The sequence below is a fragment of the Sebastes fasciatus genome, chromosome 4 (assembly GCF_043250625.1).
Source record: "Sebastes fasciatus isolate fSebFas1 chromosome 4, fSebFas1.pri, whole genome shotgun sequence".
NCBI lineage: Eukaryota > Metazoa > Chordata > Actinopteri > Perciformes > Sebastidae > Sebastes > Sebastes fasciatus.
In genome coordinates this window covers 2007046-2025768 of record NC_133798.1, presented here as the reverse complement: position 1 = coordinate 2025768, position 18723 = coordinate 2007046, and the positions used below count along the sequence as shown (strand labels likewise).

Below are 18723 nucleotides of genomic sequence, written 5' to 3'. Positions count from 1 at the left end.
AAAAGTGAAACCAATGCGGTAGCGCCTTCAACTTGCATTCTTTCTAACAGCCAGCAGGGGGCGACTCCTCTGATTGTATAGAAGTCTGATAGAAAATGAGCCTCTTTCTCTCTTGATTTATTACCTCAGTAAACATTGTAAACATGAGTTTATGGTCTCAATCTCTAGTTTCAAGTCTTCTTCAATACAGCATGATGTTCATTTAGTGAATTATGGTCCCATTTAGAGTCAGACCATAAAGCAGGGGATGCTCTAGGGCGGGGCTACCTTGTGATTGACAGGTCGCTACCACGACGTTGTCCAGTCTGGGAGTTGTTCCGTGTCTTTCGTCTTAGCGCTTTAACCCTTTCACAGTGTGTTTTCACTTCATGAAAGTTAATTGTAACATTTTGGTCGCCTAAAAATGTCTTATTCAGCGTTTGGTTGTACTTAGCTCCACCCTCTCCGGTCCCTTCTGGTTGCAAAAAAGAAGATGGAGAAGTCCAGAAACCAAGATGGCGATGACCAAAATGTCAAATTCAGGCTTCAAAACGGCAGTCCACAAACCAACGGGTGACGTCACGGTGACTACGTCCACTTCTTATATACAGTCTATGTACTCACCTTTGTGGTACGATGCAGGTGTACAATTCAAGTGCCTATTTGTGTGCCCATATGCCCATTCAGACTTTAAGTGTGCTGAGGATTTTCTGAGCACACTCGGACACACCTGATGCAATTTTATCATCCCTTTGCTCAAATAAATAGATGGCATGAGTGATTGGATTTGCTGTGATGAACCTCGAAATTAAGATACCTGCTGAGGCAGTTACATCCTTAATAGGAGACGCTTTAGATATCACCGTGGAACTTCACCTATTTTTTTGTATTACAAGTTTTCTGAAATTTTATGTTTAAATATGGAAATGAGGCATTATCTTATTAAATATGTGCTAATTTGCATACATTTCCAGAACAGAAATCTGAACATTGGATTAAGCCAGGCACAAAATTCTTCATTTTGTTGACATATTAGAGTCAAAGGTTTTTACAGAGGGAATTTTTACGGAGTCAGATAAGTCTCAATATTAATGAATGCACACAGAAGGATTCAGAAATGTATTCTGTGATTGATAAATGACTCTCTCCACAAAAAGAGTTATCGTTGTATATAAATGTAAAAAAAATCCACATATTAAAAAAATAAGGTTCAAAAATATATTTCTGATTCGCATTCATCCTGTGCATCACGTAAATTATACCTTTGTGGGGGCCCAGTCATGTGATTGGCTGAAAAGGAGCTAGACATCTGATTGGCTACAGGTGCATTTTTAGATTGAGCGACGTCAGGGGAGTCTAAAAATAAATAGGGTATTGGTGACAATTGGGCCGATCTATTAAATTCAATTATATGTTTATATACTATATACATTATATAATGGAATTTGGATTCCTGTTTAAGTTTTGACCAATGTGTTGCTGCATTAAAAGGTTCACACTTGAATTGTAATTCCTGGTAAATTTGAAGATTTTTTACAAAGTTACTGGTGTACGATTTACTATTTTAATAATAAAATAACTGTAAATTTATATCTGTGTAAAGTGATGTTTAAGTCCAGCCTGATGTTGCCTTACACATAAAAGAGTGATCCCAGTCACTTCCACACAGTGAGGCCTACAGCTGATTAATTAAACACTCGGTATCGGTCAATACCCAAAGCCCAGGTATCGTTGCATCCCTAGTAACAACATCCAAATATGTTTTTGATGAAAATTGCAAATACTTTTAGATACATACTATTTGTGAATTTCTATTACATTTATTAAAAGAAAAAATATTAGAAATAAATTTGTGAACCAGAGGATTTCTTTTTACATTTATATACGGTAACTACTTTTGTGTGCACTAAAAAATATTTTTGTGGAGTCATTTATATATAAATCACAAAATACATTTGTGAATCCTTCTGTGTGCATTCATTAATATTGAGATTGATCTGACTCCATACATTTTGGATATATTTTAGTATCACTCCATAAATCAGAAAAAACTGTCAACAGCCATAAAAAAAAAAAAATGTCGGCATGTTTTTAGGAATAAAATGTATGTAAATCTGGCTATGAATGATATATGAACAAACCCCTTTGTAAAATATTCAAAATATACAGTAGATAGGAATGAAAATGGAAAGGTTATACTTTGTTTTCACTATCAGCGCTGTTTGCGCCGTTAGTTAGGAGCTGCCGGCTCGGCCCGCACCATGTTGAGAGCCGTGCAGAGGCAATTGAAATGCCCCCAATCTTACATCTAGCACCTTTAAGCACCCATAAACGCCTGTGTGGCGTACAGACGTAGGCGAAGTTGTTGGTAACGTTCCATTAAAGAGAGAAAAACCCACAATGGTCACTGAAATAACTTGAAACTGACAAAAGTAATAATAAATAAAAATTTACTGAAAATTAACTAATGAAAATCAGCTGTTGCTTTTGAATTGTGGTTCAACAGAATCATTTTAAAAAACAAACTGATGAAACTGGCCTAGACAAAAATGATGGTAGCCCTAGAAAAGATGTAAAATAATTTGACCATAGGGACATATTAAACTAAGGTGTGTCCTGTAATTAGCATCACAGGTGTCTTCAAACTTGTAATCAGTCAGTCTGCCTATTTAAAGGGTGAAAAGTAGTCACTGTGCTGTTTGGTATCATGGTGTGTACCACACTGAACATGGACCACAGAAAGCTAAGGAGAGAGTTGTCTCAGGAGATCAGAAAGAACATTATAGACCTTCATGTTAAAGGTAAAGGCTATAAGACCATCTCCAAGCAGCTTGACGTTCCTGTGACTACAGCTGCACATATTATTCAGAAGTTTAAGGTCCATGGGACTGTAGCCAACCTCCCTGGACGTGGCCGCAAGAGGAAAATTGATGACATATTGAAGAGACGGATAATACGAATGGTAACCAAAGAGCCCAGAACAACTTCCAAAGAGATTAGAGGTGAACTCCAAGGTCAAGGTACATCAGTGTCAGATCGCACCATCCGTCACTGTTTGAGCCAAAGTGGACTTAATGGAAGACAACCGAGGAGGACACCAAATCATAAAAAAGCGAGACTGGAATTTTCCAAAATGCATATTGACAAGCCACAAAGCTTCTGGGAGAATGTCCTTTGGACAGATGAGACAAAACTGGAGCTTTTTGGCAGGTCACATCAGCTCTATGTTCACAGACGAAGAGATGAAGCATCCAAAGAAAAGAACACTGTACCTAATGTGAAACATGGAGGAGGCTCGGTTATGTTATGGAGCTGCTTTGCTGCATCTGGCACAGGGTGTCTTGAATCTGTGCAGGGTGCAATGAAATCTCAAGACTATCAAGGCATTCTGGAGCGAAATGTGCTGCCCAGTGTCAGAAAGCTTGGTCTCAGTTGCAGGTCATGGGTCCTCAAACAGGATAATGACCCAAAACACAGCTAAAAACACCCAAGAATGGCTAAGAACAAAACATTGGACTATTCTGAAGTGGCCTTCTATGAGCCCGGATCTAAATCCTATTGAACATCTGTGGAAGGAGCTGAAACATGCTGTCTGGAGAAGGCACCCTTCAAACCTGAGACAGCTGGAGCAGTTTGCTCACGAGGAGTGGGCCAACATACCTGTCGACAGGTGCAGAAGTCTCATTGAGAGTTACAGAAATCACTTGATTGCAGTGATTGCCTCAAAAGGTTGTGCAACAAAATATTAAGTTAATGTTACCATCATTTTTGTCTAGGCCAGTTTCATTAGTTTGTTTTTTTAAATGATTCTGCTGAACCATAATTCAAAAACAATATCTGATTTTCATTAGTTAATTTTCAGTGAATTTTTATTTATTATTACTTTTGTCAGTTTCAAGTTATTTCAGTGACCATTGTGGGTTTTTCTCTCTTTAACGGAACGTTACCAACAACTTTGCCTACGTCTGTATATGGAAAAATACAGTGTGCTTTTTAATGCTTACTAATAGTTAAGCTGCTGCCGCCGGTGTTTTCCAGAGTAGCCCGTCTAATGAGGATGTCTCCTGTCTGTGCAATCAATGCTATTCTTACTGTGTTTTGACCTATTTGAAAACTGAAGACAACTCACAGTCTCTACTCATCTCGGCAGGACACAACTTCTCAGCTGACGCCAGAGTTGAGTGTGGGGGCAACCAAGTGTACAGTTGGGGGGTCACACACTTATGTATTCACAGAATTATGTTTTCTTTTATTTGAAAATATAGTAAATAACGAGGCAGATACGTTATAAGGGTTCGTAAAATGACATATTTAACATAGCCTATGTTCTATATTGGGTGGACAGGTTGGTACTTTTTCAGTAGTGGGGGGTGCACGACCGTGGGTGTTTCAACACTCTGTCCAATCTGCATACTAATTGAATTGAACAGCACATCCCTGTAGTCTCAAATAACCTGTAGTCACATCCTTTTATATAAAGCCTCTCAAGAAAATCAGTTTTTTCTGGTGATTTATTTCTGTATTTGCTTTTTAATTTGCTGATTTTGTGCATTTTATCGGTATCCGTCTGTCGAGGATCTCAAGGAAAATTTGAGAGCAGGTCAAAAGGGAGAGGAGAAAACAGGAAGAGAGGGAAGATGCTGGGGAAAGAAGAGAGCAGGAAGGATTAGAGAGGAGAACAGTGAAGTAGTATTTAGAGGAGGGCTGTTCTCCTGAGTCGAGATGCTCTGTGAACAAACAAGTTAGTCTTTGAAGGCCTTGGCATTTGACAGCAGGATGTGAGATAGGAGAGAGGAAGATGTGAGGGGAAAAAATTTAATTTGTTTTTTTCAATGGAGATGGAGTAGTCTGAGAGGACCCTTGGACCTTTTCTAACCATCCATCAGTCTGGAGCTTTTATCATTCAGACCAAATATCAACTAACTCTTCTCTAAAAGCACTAATTCTATGGCATGAAATACAATTAAAAAGTTTGGTTTTCTCATAAGGTCATGGTCATGCACTTCTATCAACAATATGAGTCATTTTCATATTTGTTTGGCTATTTGATATTTCCAACTAATATAACAGAATAACGATTCAACTATGGCAACTTAACAAAAGGACTGTAAATACACTCTGATCCCCCTTTTCACCAAAATTAGTGCGTATATGCAGGGGTTTTTTATGTGGGAAAACCTGCTGTTAAAGAAATGCACACATTATCAATCTGGTATGAAGGGAAATGCTCTGGCTTGTTTGTATTTCTTTAAAGCGGCAGCGGGTAGAAATGGAGCAAATATGATTAAAAAAAGTTATTTTTATAAAACGGTCACTATATCGTGACAGTAGTACATGAGACAGGTATCTGAAAAAAATCACGTGCCTCTGTGTCCTCCGGTGCTCCTAACAGCATCTGCAAGATTTCACAGCACGGAGGAAAACAAGCAGTCAGAGCTGATCTGGAGTCTGCTGTCCAGCTGCCGTCTAAGAGAGCAACGAGCTAATCACTCGCGAAGTCCGATAAAAAAAAAAAAAAAAAAACTTTCAGTTTTCAGAAACATCTTGTAGTGTACTGTTTAGTTGTAAAGTGAGAAAGCCAATAGGAACGCTCTCTCTCTGAAATGACCTGTGATTGGTCAAAGTCTCCCGTCAGAGGCTAGATTTTTGAAAGCCTGAAAACAGAGCCAAGAGGAGGAGCAGAAGTCTAGTTATCTCTCAGAACACTTGAATTACAATATGCTGAAAGGTTATTGTGGAATTTTTGCCCAATGATACCAAAAATATACTGACTACTGAAGCTTAGTTACAAATTATTTCATTATATGACATTTTAATTGGCTATAAAAAGAAGAATTATAAAAATAATTTACAAATGAAATATGAATCCATCAATAAATAGTTCAAATTAAAAAGGGATTTACAAAAACACCATAAAACATTGAATAAGTACACCATTTAAAAATACATTAATGCATTTATAAATAAATACTAAACTTGAAAATGCAGTTTAAAAGAGAAATGAATAACTGGATTCATAAGTTGAATTAAGAATACAGGTTTTAATCAGGCATTTAAAAGGGCAACTTCTTTTCCCATTTTTCATTAGCATCTCTGTGCTGCTTTTACTAAACCCATTAGCTATTCATTTGGCGAGTCATTTAGCTTCTCCATTTAGCCTTCTTTTCAGTGACACTTTGGGTCTTGCTATGGCAAAACGAGGCAAAGAATACAAACTAGAAAATGCATTTCCTGCTGAAAATGCGTGGGAATGCTGACAGCTGTAATTAATTGCAAAGCATTGCTGAAAATGCAGAAATGTGAAATGACTTGCCTAAAAATGTGAAAGCTCAAATGCATTGCTCTGCACTGCTGAAAAACCTAGAAGTTGAAATGTACAACTGGCAGAGTTGGAAGCTGAAAAGACTGAGTGAGTGACTGACTGACTGACTGAGTGATGAAGTTACAGGATTGGTCGGCCGACTCTTGGAGTTTCCTCATTGGTCGTTGCTCTTTCTAGTTCTGTGTTTATGTTTTCTGGGGAGCGTGTCAGCTGTTCAATGTATCATTACATAGTGCTGTTGTTGTACATGTGCTATTGTTTAAGTTCGTTTAAGTTCCGTTATGTTGTGCTTCGTATCGTGTTACCGTGCATTCACACCAAGCGCAAATCTTCACCTTGCTTTCCTCCAGAAATAACCACTGTTGCTGCTTTGTACATGTTGTGGAAGTCCCAGATATGTCAGAAAACCGTTGTGTCTGGGTTCTTAACATCATCCGGCGGAGAACTGTATTCACATACTGTATCTGTATCTAGCAAGCAACACGTTGCTACTGCGGTATGAACCCAAAATAAACAGACTGTGCTGTGATTTAATTGCAATAAACGGATCAAAATGATGCCGGAATAACTACATTATGATGTTGATCTGTAAAAAGACTGAATTCATGCTTTGTCAGGTCTGTCTGCAACACAACAAGCAAACAACTTTTAAAATGCTTGTTTTCTGAACGGAGTTCGGATCGATCAATGCCAGGCTATGCTAAAATTATAGCTACTCCATCAACACCCAACACAACGTTATTTAAGCAAAAATACGGCAGCGACGTTGTTGTAAACGGATCAAAAGTGCGCCGAAATAATTTCATAATGAAGCTTATTAGTAAAAAGACCGAATTCATGCTTTGTCAGGTCTGTTACCAAGACAACAAGCAAACAACTTTTAAAATGCTTGTTTTCTGAATGGAGTTCGGATCGATCAGTGCCAGGCTATGCTAACATTGTAGCTGCTCCATTAACACTCCATGTAGGAATAAATAGGCTACGGCAGCAACAATGTCAGTGATCACATTAACTTTTGCAAAGTATGTTTATATTGTTACACACAACTTATATGATGAATGCTTTTGATACACATGCTTTAATAAAAAACTGAAATACTTTTTAACCTTGCATACTGTATGTCATGCTAATACCTTTTCACCTTGTATAAAATGTATAATATACTGAGTAGTAAATGTTACCATTTACTATTAGTGGATGTCATTTGCATCATTATGTTGTCTTTCAATCAAACATTAAGATATAAATGGAAAAAAAGAGTTCACAAAACATTATAGACATGACCTCTGACTATTTGTGTCACATACTGACCATATACGGTCCAGCCATATACTCGGTTTTGACCGTGTCGTGTTTTTTAACAGGCTCCACACCATAAACAGTCCAAGATAGAAATCAGGTAATTCCTTGATGTTAGGCTGCTTTAAGTCCATCAGAAAAAAAGATCCTTTCAGTCCCAGTCCACCTAGCTGACTCAAAATGGTGCAAGCCAACGGCCTCCATGCTAAATCAGCAGGACCACACAGGAACCTTTGTAAGAACTGGAACCGGACGGCAGCCCCCCTGCTGATCAGGTGGATCAGGCCCTGTCCTCCGTCATCCTTCAGCAGATACAGCACACTCTGAGACACCTGGTGCAGTCTGTCCCAGAAGAAGTCCACAAGAGGAGCCTGGATCTTTGACAGCAGATCAGGTGGGGGGTCAACACATGACAGGCGATGCCATAAAGTGGACGATGCCAAATTGTTAGTGATGAGGACTCGACCTCTGTAGGACATTTTAGTTATAATCCACTTCCACCTTGCAAAAACGACCTTTGACCTTTTCAAGAACATTTTCCCAGTTTTTAAGAACAAACGATTGATCACCCAAAAACACTCCTAAATATTTTAGCCCCCCCGTCTTCCAAATCAACCCCCCAGGCAAACTTAGCTTCTTCTCTAGTCCACCAACACTGAGAGCTTCACTTTTGTCCCAGTTTGGCTGAAGATATTGAGCCAAACTGGACAACATTTTTTACCAACATGTCAATATCCTGCTGGCTGTCCACCAGGACGACCTGCTGGCTGTCCTCCAGGACGACCTACCTCAGATTGACACAATACAAAACCTTAACTTTATTAATGAAACCAGGACCAAAACTAAAGGCACTCAACGTGAGCCATAAATATTCATGCTCGACACGATCAAAAGCTTTTTTGCTGATCAATTAGTATGATAAGTTTTTGTGACATTCTGAGTGTTCTGTTGACATAACTGTTTGATTTGGACCTTTCCAAAATCCCACCACTGCTGTAAAGACACAAAATCAGATTTCATACTTTGGTGGTTTTTCCAAATAGGCACTACTAGATTTTACATATTTTATAAAGACAAAAGCTGTTACAAGCGAGTGATCAGAAAAGCCAACAGGGCTGATCAAAAAACCTTTAAAAACATTAAAATGATGTTTAAAACAATAAAAACGATCAAGCCTGGCCATAGACAGTAAGTTCTCTTTAACATGTGTCCAAGTGTATTGTCTCTGTTTGTTATGAAAGCCTCTCCACACATCACACAACTCCTGAGCCTCCATGAGATGAATGAGACGAGTGCGAGAGGCAGCGTGAGGCTCTGCATGGTTCCTGTCTAACCTGCTCCACCAATGAAAACATATTCTTCACTGTTACATTTCTCAATCACTTCATTTAAAACATCTAGAAACAAGACTCTCTCCGCTCCCACAACCGGAGCAGAAATATTAATAAATACCATCTTTACATTTTTACAGAGCCCCCCTACGCCCCCTAGGAGAACATTTTTATTAACTCGTTCCCTCAAGTTAGTAACTCAATCTCTCGAGTTACTTCATAGAGCACTTCTTCCAATCATTCCTGACAGTCCACGCATTGCTGATGTACGGCGCCCCCTTAGATGATGTACTTCGGTAAAGTTGGAAAAATATTGACAGATTCAAACTTCCTGGATCAATAACGCATAAGAAAAACATTGTTTAAACCCAAACGAGGGCTCTTTCTAACTGTAGTGAGGTAGACAACGGGCTACAACCTCATTTTAATCAACACATAACACATAACGTTGGTCTCTATGTGCAGCCGGCGGTGAGACGAGTGGTCAGGGACTCACCATTATGTGCCTCAGCGTTTTGTTTCTGTGGACAGGTACGGATGAGGTGACCCTCCATTCCACAGCAAAAACTTTTCATTCTCTCTGAAGACACATGAACAATGTAGTCAAAATCGTCCACCCTGAACTTCAACATCAAGTTTAACTCCTCAGTGTTGTTCTTTAGAATCATAAAGACCTGCCTTCTGAAGGAAACAAAGTGCTTCAGGTGCGGATATTTACAGCCCAGAGGAATCAGTTTGATTGGAGACATTAAATGTCTGTGTCTCGTGACTTTTGACAAAATGATCTTTTTGGCCGGATTAACCAGCGGCACCACCTGAACAAAGGTGTCATTAAAGTGGCAGTAGGCAGTATATCTTTGGCATCATTGGGCAAAAATTCCATAATAACCTTTCAGCATATTGTAATTCAAGTGTTCTGAGAGATAACTAGACTTCTGCTCCTCCTCATGGCTCTGTTTTCAGGCTTTAGAACATCTAGCCTGTGACGAGAGACTTTGACCAATCACAGGTCATTTCATTGAGAGAGAGAGCGTTTCTTTTGGTTGTGCTCCGGTCATGTGACCAGAAGTTGGCGTTCCTTCATCAGATTTAACAATGGCGGCGGCGTAACAAACTTTCTCATTTTAAAGCTAAACCGTGCACTACAAGATGATTCTGAAAACATTTGAGGAGAGAAATAGGCATTAACGTAACAGAATATTGATTCATATTTGATCAGCGCTGCCTAGTTTGACCGTTTGGTCAGAGTTCGCAAGTGATTGACAGCCGGCTCTCATTGGCCCTGTTCACACCTGGTATTAACATGCGTCCTCAGTGATCAGATCACAAGTGGACAGCTTTAAGTACGTCTGTTCACACCTGGTATTAAAATGCGTCTCCACATGCATCTTCAGTGACCACTTGTGATCCGATCTCACTTCCCCGCTCTATATACAAATAAACACGTAGTAAACACACGACTAATACAGCAGCCGTTGTCAAGTAATATTACAGGAATGTCAGTTGTAATATCCTACATATTTGTAAATCAGCTCTTACTGCTTGTTTTCTTCCGGTCTGTGAAATCTTGCAGATGCCATTAGGAGCACCGGAGGAACATGATTTTTGTCAGGTTACCTGTTTCATGTACTACTGTCACCATATAGCGACCGATTAATAAAATCCGGTCGTCACTGCTCCGGAACCGAAAATACTTCAAACTACAGCATAAGAATGAAAGACAAAGAGAGAGAGACAGAGACACATAGAGAAAAAGAGGGAGAGTGAAAGAGAGAGACAGAGGGAGAGAGAAAGTAAGTAGCAGAGATTCCGGGACAGCAGCTGCTCAAAAGAAATTTGCTCCTGATTATACTTAAATTTTTGATGAAAAATCTGAAACAAAACACAGATAATCTGATAATTAGGTGCTTAAAGTTGTCTAAAGATATGTAGAGGACACTGGCAGAAGGACATCTCTAAACTGCAGGATTTTGAAGAGAAAAATCTGAAGGAAACTACAAGCTAAAGCTAGCTGACCAACTGACAGTTTGGATCTGCCTCAGTGGAACTCTCTTAACAACTGGAACAAGTGTGAAAAACAAAGGACTGGTAAGCTCTCCATTCCTATTTGTGAAAACTGAGACCTTTTCTGTGGAAAGAAGGACTTTACCTTTTTATACTTGTCTGAAATTATACACCTTTCAGTTAAGAGCTAAAGTAAAGAGCTAGCTAGCAGCGACAGTTGGCAGTTGATAACATCGGTTGCCATGGAGACCACCACACACAACTGGATGCAGACAAATGGAATATCCTGCTAAGTGTAGAAGTGTGCAGGCCAAGAAGAAACACAAAGAAAAGACCCTACACACAAACCCTGAATGCCTGAATGCAAATTGCATCATCCTCAATGGCAAGAACATTAAAAACAACCTCATCTTCCACACCAAACATCCAGAGTTGTGGAAAAATGCTGTCTGCACTAACTACCAGCACAACTTCAAAAGAGGGAATCGGCCGTGGTGGCAGAATAACCATCAGTCAGGATGAGAGTCTGGAAACTGAGGACCCTTTGACCATAACTTATTATAAAACCAAAGGAACAGTACTGCTCCAGGGAAACCAGACCAGTCTCAACTTGTTTCAGAAGATGTTTCACCAGCTGAAAGCAGAAGTGGACAGGAACAGATCCAGCTCAGCAATGGATCCAGAAGGTACCACCAACCCAGCAGACACAGCTGAGTCAGAACAAGAGGAGGAGAGAGAACCACAAGAGAAGAAAGACCCTGACTACACTCACCCCTCAACCCTGACTAAGAAACTGAGAGAAAGTCTGTCTTCACTGGAGCTGGACTTCAGCGAGTTCAAAGAGCTACTGACCAGGATCACAGAACTCAACAACATCCAGCAACTGAGAGAAGAGCTCCAACCGATGAAAGAAGACCATCAAAAGAGCATTGATGACCTCAGACAACAGTAGGAACAGTAGTAGTAGTAGTAGTAGTAGTAGTTATAGTATTAGTAGCAGCAGCAGCAGCTAACCTTTAAAACTGTAAGTCGTTAGACAGAATACCTTCTGGGGCTTGTGTGTGTGTGTGTGTGTGTGTGTGTGTGTGTGTGTGTGTGTGTGTGTGTGTGTGTGTGTGTGTGCATGCGTGCGTGCGTGTGTGTGTGAGAGAGAGAGAGAGGTACTTTTAAATCAGAGAGACAGAGACTGATCAGACAGACAGTAACTGTAAAGGCTTAAATAGAATATAAACTTGTACAGTTAAAAAGAGCTTAAGAGCAATGCACCAATCAGAGACAGGCAGAGACTGATGGAGCTCTAATCAGCCAATCAGAATCACCTGTTTGTGTATGAAAGTGCTGAGCCATGGGTGGGAATGACTGGTGAAAACACAGAGAAGGTACTACCAGAAAAAGACTCCCTCAGTTAAAAACTATATGTTGTATAGCTGAAATCTCTTCAGTTTGAGCACCTCAAGACTTTGATAAAGATGGTGACGTGTCGTTTGTGTGGATAAAGTTAAAAATGACTGAGAACTGGCAGTTTAAAAAGTCTCCACATTTGAGTTTTTGTTCCAGACTTTTAGAGATGAATTAACATTGCAGCGGATGAGAGAGAGGAAGGGATCTCTTGGGGCTTTGAAGCAGATAAATCCAAAACTGTAAGACCTATTGCTCAAATGAGCACATCTTCTGAAAGAAGACAAAAATACCTACGTTTTGATTTATTAATTGTGTATGAGGAGTGGAAGTTGTGGCACCAACAAGATTTTTTGCTAGACCTTTTTGAAAAAAGGAAAAACGCAGGGAGGGTTAGAGGGTGAGTGATGTCATCACTGTAAAGCAGCGCAATACACACCCATTATAAAATCAGAAACGGTCTGACAATTTCATAAAACGTAAACTGATAAATCAAAAACTGTAAAAGTTATCAAAAAGCTGAATCACAGCTTAATAGTTCAAAGACTTGTAACCCGTTTAAAGTTTAAATGAAGTCTGTAGCTGAAAGTATGCGAAAGCAGTAACATTTCAAAGTGGAGTAGGTTTAAGAGGATTTGAAGATTTTCTCCATTGAGTAAAAAAATATGGAAACAACTTAATATTTTAAAAAGTATAAATAGAAGAAAACAAGAAAAGTCATAGCACTAATGTCCTTAAAGAGCTGAATATTTTTGATAGTTGAACGGTTTCTGTAGCTGAAAGTATGCAGGAGTTAAAGACCAAAAAACGTACCATCAGCATTCCCACAATTATAATGTATTTATAAGGTTTTATATAAAACTCTTAATAAATATTTATAATGATAACAAGGTTTATAAAGTATTCATGCTGATGCTTTACACAGTAGTTTACACAGCACATTATAACTACCTTATTTACACAGTACTCCATTCTGATTGGTAAATTTCTGCGTCCATAGCAACGGTCTGTTTTAAAAGAATAACAGACCGTTGCTATGGATGCGGTTCACCCCTTCCCTGCGTTGCAAGTGCTTTGTGATGTCATCACATGGCGATGTCACGGTTCAGGAACTGGCTTTATGACATCACACTGTGATGTCATGGTTCAGGGAGGAACTGGCTTTATGACATCACGTTGGCTTTAATGTCAGAAGTCTGGTTAGAAACTGCATTTAGCCAAACCTTCAGTACGATTACAGTCTCGATCCGAGAGACACCTAAACGTCAGTGTGAGCTACAACAGACCATAGTCTTTAATAGACTACAGTCTGATCTACAACCTCTGTTGACCTAACGTGTCTAAACGACTAGTGTAAGTATATAATTACAGTATCTTTGTTTGTCTATATTTGAGTATAAGCAGTATATAGCAGTGTGTTCTATGTGACCACAAGAGATTTTATTCATGAAGATCGGTACGGGGCCGTTATTGACGCAAAAAACTATTTGCAAATGAGTGTGTAGAGTTGTGTAACTGTCTCTCAATCTGTGTGTGTGTGTGTGTGTGTGTGTGTGTGTGTGTGTGTAATCATCCCAATCATTTTCAGCCAATGATATCTATGTATGCATTTACAGACATTACATTGAGAACTTGTTTATTTAAGAAATGTGAAAAATATGTTGAGTATAATTTGTCTGAAAGTCAGAGGTCACTATGTGCACTGTACCATAATCTGATTACCACAACCACCATAATATTTAATTTACCTATTTCATTATCTATTTTATTCTGTTATATAATGTTGTTATTATTTTTTTTTCTCTCTAATAATCTACAGTCTGCTTTGTACATCTCTAGTCTGCTACAGGATGGAACATCCAGATACAGAGCAGTGGCTGGAATGGCTGGATGCAACGGAGAAAAAACGAAAGCCAGAAAACGAGGGACTTGTTGGTGGTCCTCAGGGCCAACAAGGACCTCGTCAGCAGGACCTTGACGGCCAACGAAGACCTTGCCAACAGGCCCCTCAGGGCCAACGAGGCCCTCGCCAACAGGCCCCTCAGGGCCAACGAGGACCTTGCCAACATTACCCTCAGGGCCAACGAGGACCTCGTCAGCATGGCCCTCAGGGCCAACCTGGACCTTGTCGCCCTGACCCTCAATGCCAACAAGAACCTCCCCAACTTTACCCACAAGGCCAACAAGGACCTCCCCAACATTACCCTCAAGGCCAACAAGGACCTCGACAACGTTACCCTCAAGGCCAACAAGGACCTCCCCAACATTACCCTCAGGGACAACGAGAACCTGGTCAGCATTACCCTCAGGGCCAGCAAGGACCTCGTCAACATGACCCTCAGGGCCAACCTGGACCTCATCATCAGGACCTTGAGATCATCTCACAGCAGGCGGCAGAAATCTCCCAACTCAAGGAAGCTCTTCAACTCAAGAATGAATCCTATCAGCTCCTGTACCAGAAGTACGAGGAGCTGCTTGAATGGTATGAGACACAGACACAAGTCTTAGACCAAAACAACCAGGAGACTTTCGTGAGCCATGGGCAGATCCACCAGGAGGCTCCCACAGCTTGCCAAGAGAAATATGAAGCTCTGGCCGCCAAAGAACAGGCTTGGGAGACCCAAATCAAAGCGATGGCGAGTAAACTCAATCAGGTGGAGATTGAGAAGATAAAACTGGTGGACAAATTTACTTTGGACATGCAAGTTTTGGAATCAAGGTTCCAAAAGGAGCTGGCCAAGAACAAAGAGTTGGAGACGGAAGTCAACAAGCTGCGGGATGAGAACAAGGACCTGGCAGGAAAACATCAACGCCAGGAGACGGAGTTCAAAAAGTTGCAGGATGAGAACAACGACCTGGCCGGAAAACATCAACGCCGGGAGATGGAATTAAAAGTCGTGGAGGACAAGAACAACGACCTGGCCCAACAACAACATCGCCGGGAGACGGAGTTCTGCCAGTTGCAGGATGAGAACAAGGTCCTGGAGGATCTCTGTCTCAAACTGAACAAGAAGAAGAAGAAGAAGTGGGGGTTCTTCTATCGCTGGAGGGAAACAGAGGATAGACAGACACAACTGGAGGAGTTGAAAGCCAAAATGCACAACAAGGAGATGAAAAAGAAAGAAGAGGGAGAAAGCGGAGATGAAAGAGAGACGTGACGGGGACAGTCGGGTGGAGAAGGCTGCTGGGTGTTGACACCAGTAGCTCCCTCTTCTTCCCCCCCTCACCTCTCTCCTCCATCCACCTCACCTCCTCTCTTTTCATCCCTCCTCCTTCTGTCCACCCTCCCTCCATCCCACCTCCACCCTTCCTCCCTCCCCCGTACCCCTCACCTTCAGGGCAACACAGTGGCTCAGTAATTAGTGATTAGCACTGCAGCCTCATAGAGACACCTCCAACTGTCCAGCTGTGTGGAGTTTGCATATTCCCCTGTGTCTGTGTGGGTTTTTCTCTGTTACCTCCCACAATATCAAAAGATATGCACATTATTTGGACACTGATTGTATTTGATTGAAGCCCTGGTGATCAGGTCTCCTCCCTGATATATTAACTAATTGTTCATATGTTTAGAGTGTCAAATGAGTTGACACTCGAAGCATATGAACTAATTGGTAATATATTTAGAGTGTCAAGTGAGTTGACACTCTACTTAAATCAATCAAATACAATCAATCATGGAGTTTTCCCCCTGGTGCTCAGGTTTCTCCCTCAGTCCAAATATATGAATAAATATCAAAATCAAAATAAATATTCAATCATATAGGGTTTTCTGCTGGTGCTCAGTTTTTGCCAAAAGTTCAATGTGTCTGCCACTCTGAGTAAACACATACAGTATAAATACATTATTGTATTTCGGTGACTTTAAAGTAGAAGTACTGGTATCTGTTTAAGTTATGATATAAAAGCTGAAGCTGATCAACAAAATGATCACTGTGACATAATAAAAGATAAAAGAGAATTAGATGTATTTTAGGAGCTGGTTCTGTAATAAATAATGATATTCTGCCATGCCAAAACCCATGTGACCTTCATCACTGACGGGCTTATGATTATTTTTAATATTATCATTATTTACCGGTAATAACATTTGATTATTAACAGACAGCGGTAAACATATTTTCTTTCTAAATGTGAATCACTGGTATATGTGTTGAATACATGAGTTGGACCAGCATTGTGTGAGTTGACCGATGACAAGTTCAAGGATGATGTTTCACTCTACATTTTTTTCATTTGGTCTCCAAATAATTCGAGAAAACATATTTAATTTCATCTCTTTTCAAAGGATAGGAAAATAGTATTTACTCTGATATCTACAGAAGTATGGAGGACGGAACCTGCCAAAATGAATGAATAAATAAATAAATGACTTGAGAAATAAATAAATGTCATTAAATGCAGCATTAAAAATAAATGTGGCAATTAATTATTGATAAAATGTCAAATAAATTGATATATCTGTTTTAATTTGCTCCTTTATTTATTTATTTATTCATATATTTATTTATTTAATCTTCTATTTAATATTCCCTTTTATTTATTTATGTTTTATCGTTTTAAATATATTTAAATATATGTTTAATTTATTTTTTATTCATTAATTTGTACTTGAAGTTTTTATTATATTTATTTATTTATTTATACACTCATTTTTTATTTCTATTTTTTAATTAATTAATTAATTAATAACTTTATTTATTTATATATGTCTTCATAATTTTCCTTTTGCATTTAAGTCTGCCTCATTATGCAAATGACGGGGCTGCCAGTAAATGCATAAATACATACATTTAAAAATAAAAATTAAAAATAAGTGAAAAGATTAATAAATAAAATATAAATGCAAAAATAAATAAATACTTTAAAAAATAAATACATGATTACATAAAAGGGAAAGATAAACAGAAGAGTGAATAAATAAGGAAATTAATACATAAACAAATAAATAAAAGAGCAAATTAAAACAAACAAATACATTTATGTCACATTTTATCAATTAATTAATGGCTACATTTATTTATTGAGTTATTTATTTATTTATTTATTGAGTTATTTATTCATTTATATTTGATTTAGGCAAGTTCTGTCCTCCATAATTAACTGTCAATAAAGCTAGAACCATTGCGCTACATTATATTTATATTTGTGGTGGAATTTATGATAAACAAGTTAACTCAATAGTAAGGAAGAGGCCCCGGAGCTGTTGATGTCTTACAAAGAAGGTTTATTGAAGCTTGATCAAGGAGTAATTGTCAGGTCTCCACCATTGAGGTGCTCTCTGCGTGAAGGCCTCACAACTCTGCCCTTCCTCCCTCCTACTCAGTGTTTTACCCTTATCATGTTTTGACTTACTCGGTTCCTCTGGCATCTCTGACCCTGGTTGCCCCAGCGACTGGCTCTATGGTCCCTACTGCAGATACAGCTGTACAGATAACGGCGGCTCCCCTAGACAGGACTCCAAGCCAATAATGTCAAAAGAGGGACACTCTGAGAAACACTCCGACCCTACCAAGGAGAGAGGAATTAATAGAAAATTCCATCAAAACCCCTCCTTTTTGATCGACAGATCGACAAGCATCTACTGATGGGGACACCACCAAAAGGTCTTCTGCATATTGAAGAAGGCTTGATCCTCCTGGCAGATCAAGATCTTCCAGTTCGCGTTTTACCGCTGCTTCGTACACGCTCTGGGATTGGGAGTACCCCTGGACTAGCCTCCGCCAGGCCAGCTGTCGACCTTTAAAAGTAAACGCAAACAGATACTGGCTGTCTGGATGCAGTGGAATGGAAAAAAAAGCTGAAAACAGATCAATGACTGTGTAGTGCGTTGAGTTTGCCGGTATTGAGGCTGAGATGGAATTGGTGTCCGGGACTAATGGAGTCATTGGAACCGCAATGTTGTTAATTGTTTGCAAATCTTGCACGAAACGCCATTCATCTGGACTACAAGGCTTAGGAATTGTCAAAATGGGTGTGTTGTGTTAGCATCAAATAATTCACGTTTTCTCTCCGTCAACAGCATTGGAAGAGCGCTCCCTTCTGGACCCACAAACTAAATTTGCTCACATTCTAATTTTTCTTTGTGTTTATATTGGTATCAGACAATTGAGTTAATTCCTGTGAAGGGTTAAAAACAGCAGTGCATTCACAACGTAAGTGAGTTCTCATAGCAGACATCAATATAGCGCAGTTTGGTGATATCTTTGCGATTTTCTGGATATTGAAATCTTGACTGAATTTCTTAGTAGAACTGCAAATTGGAAAACATTCATTGAAACTAAAGCTAATAAACTTCATAAAATGTTGATATGCCATATCAGAATCATTTTCCTAATATAGATCATCCCATGAATTACTGGCAAGCATGTCTTTAAATTTAGAAATATTAGA

At 39.3% G+C, this 18723-nt stretch overlaps 2 protein-coding genes and 1 long non-coding RNA gene across 7 annotated transcripts in view; 2 read left to right on the top strand and 1 right to left on the bottom strand.

The window, feature by feature from the left end:
• The window catches only part of LOC141766939 (uncharacterized), a 282348-nt gene that overhangs the window by 136456 nt on the left and 127169 nt on the right, over positions 1 to 18723 (top strand). The gene's annotated exons all lie outside the window — the stretch shown is intronic.
• The window catches only part of LOC141766920 (protein NLRC3-like), a 109127-nt gene that overhangs the window by 3491 nt on the left and 86913 nt on the right, over positions 1 to 18723 (bottom strand). The gene's annotated exons all lie outside the window — the stretch shown is intronic.
• LOC141765491 (uncharacterized) lies at positions 11738 to 16945 on the top strand. Of its 3 annotated transcripts, none has more exons than XM_074631489.1 (2): positions 11738 to 11883; positions 14173 to 16945. In XM_074631489.1, the coding sequence occupies exons 1-2, from the start codon at positions 11868 to 11870 to the stop codon at positions 15489 to 15491; spliced, it is 1335 nt and encodes a 444-aa protein (XP_074487590.1). In that variant the 5' UTR covers positions 11738 to 11867; the 3' UTR covers positions 15492 to 16945. The 3 variants fall into 3 exon arrangements, with proteins under 3 accessions (XP_074487590.1, XP_074487592.1, XP_074487591.1); XM_074631491.1 differs by lacking the exon at positions 11738 to 11883 and adding an exon at positions 13428 to 13686; XM_074631490.1 differs by lacking the exon at positions 11738 to 11883 and adding an exon at positions 13431 to 13686 and having other exon boundaries at positions 14153 to 16945.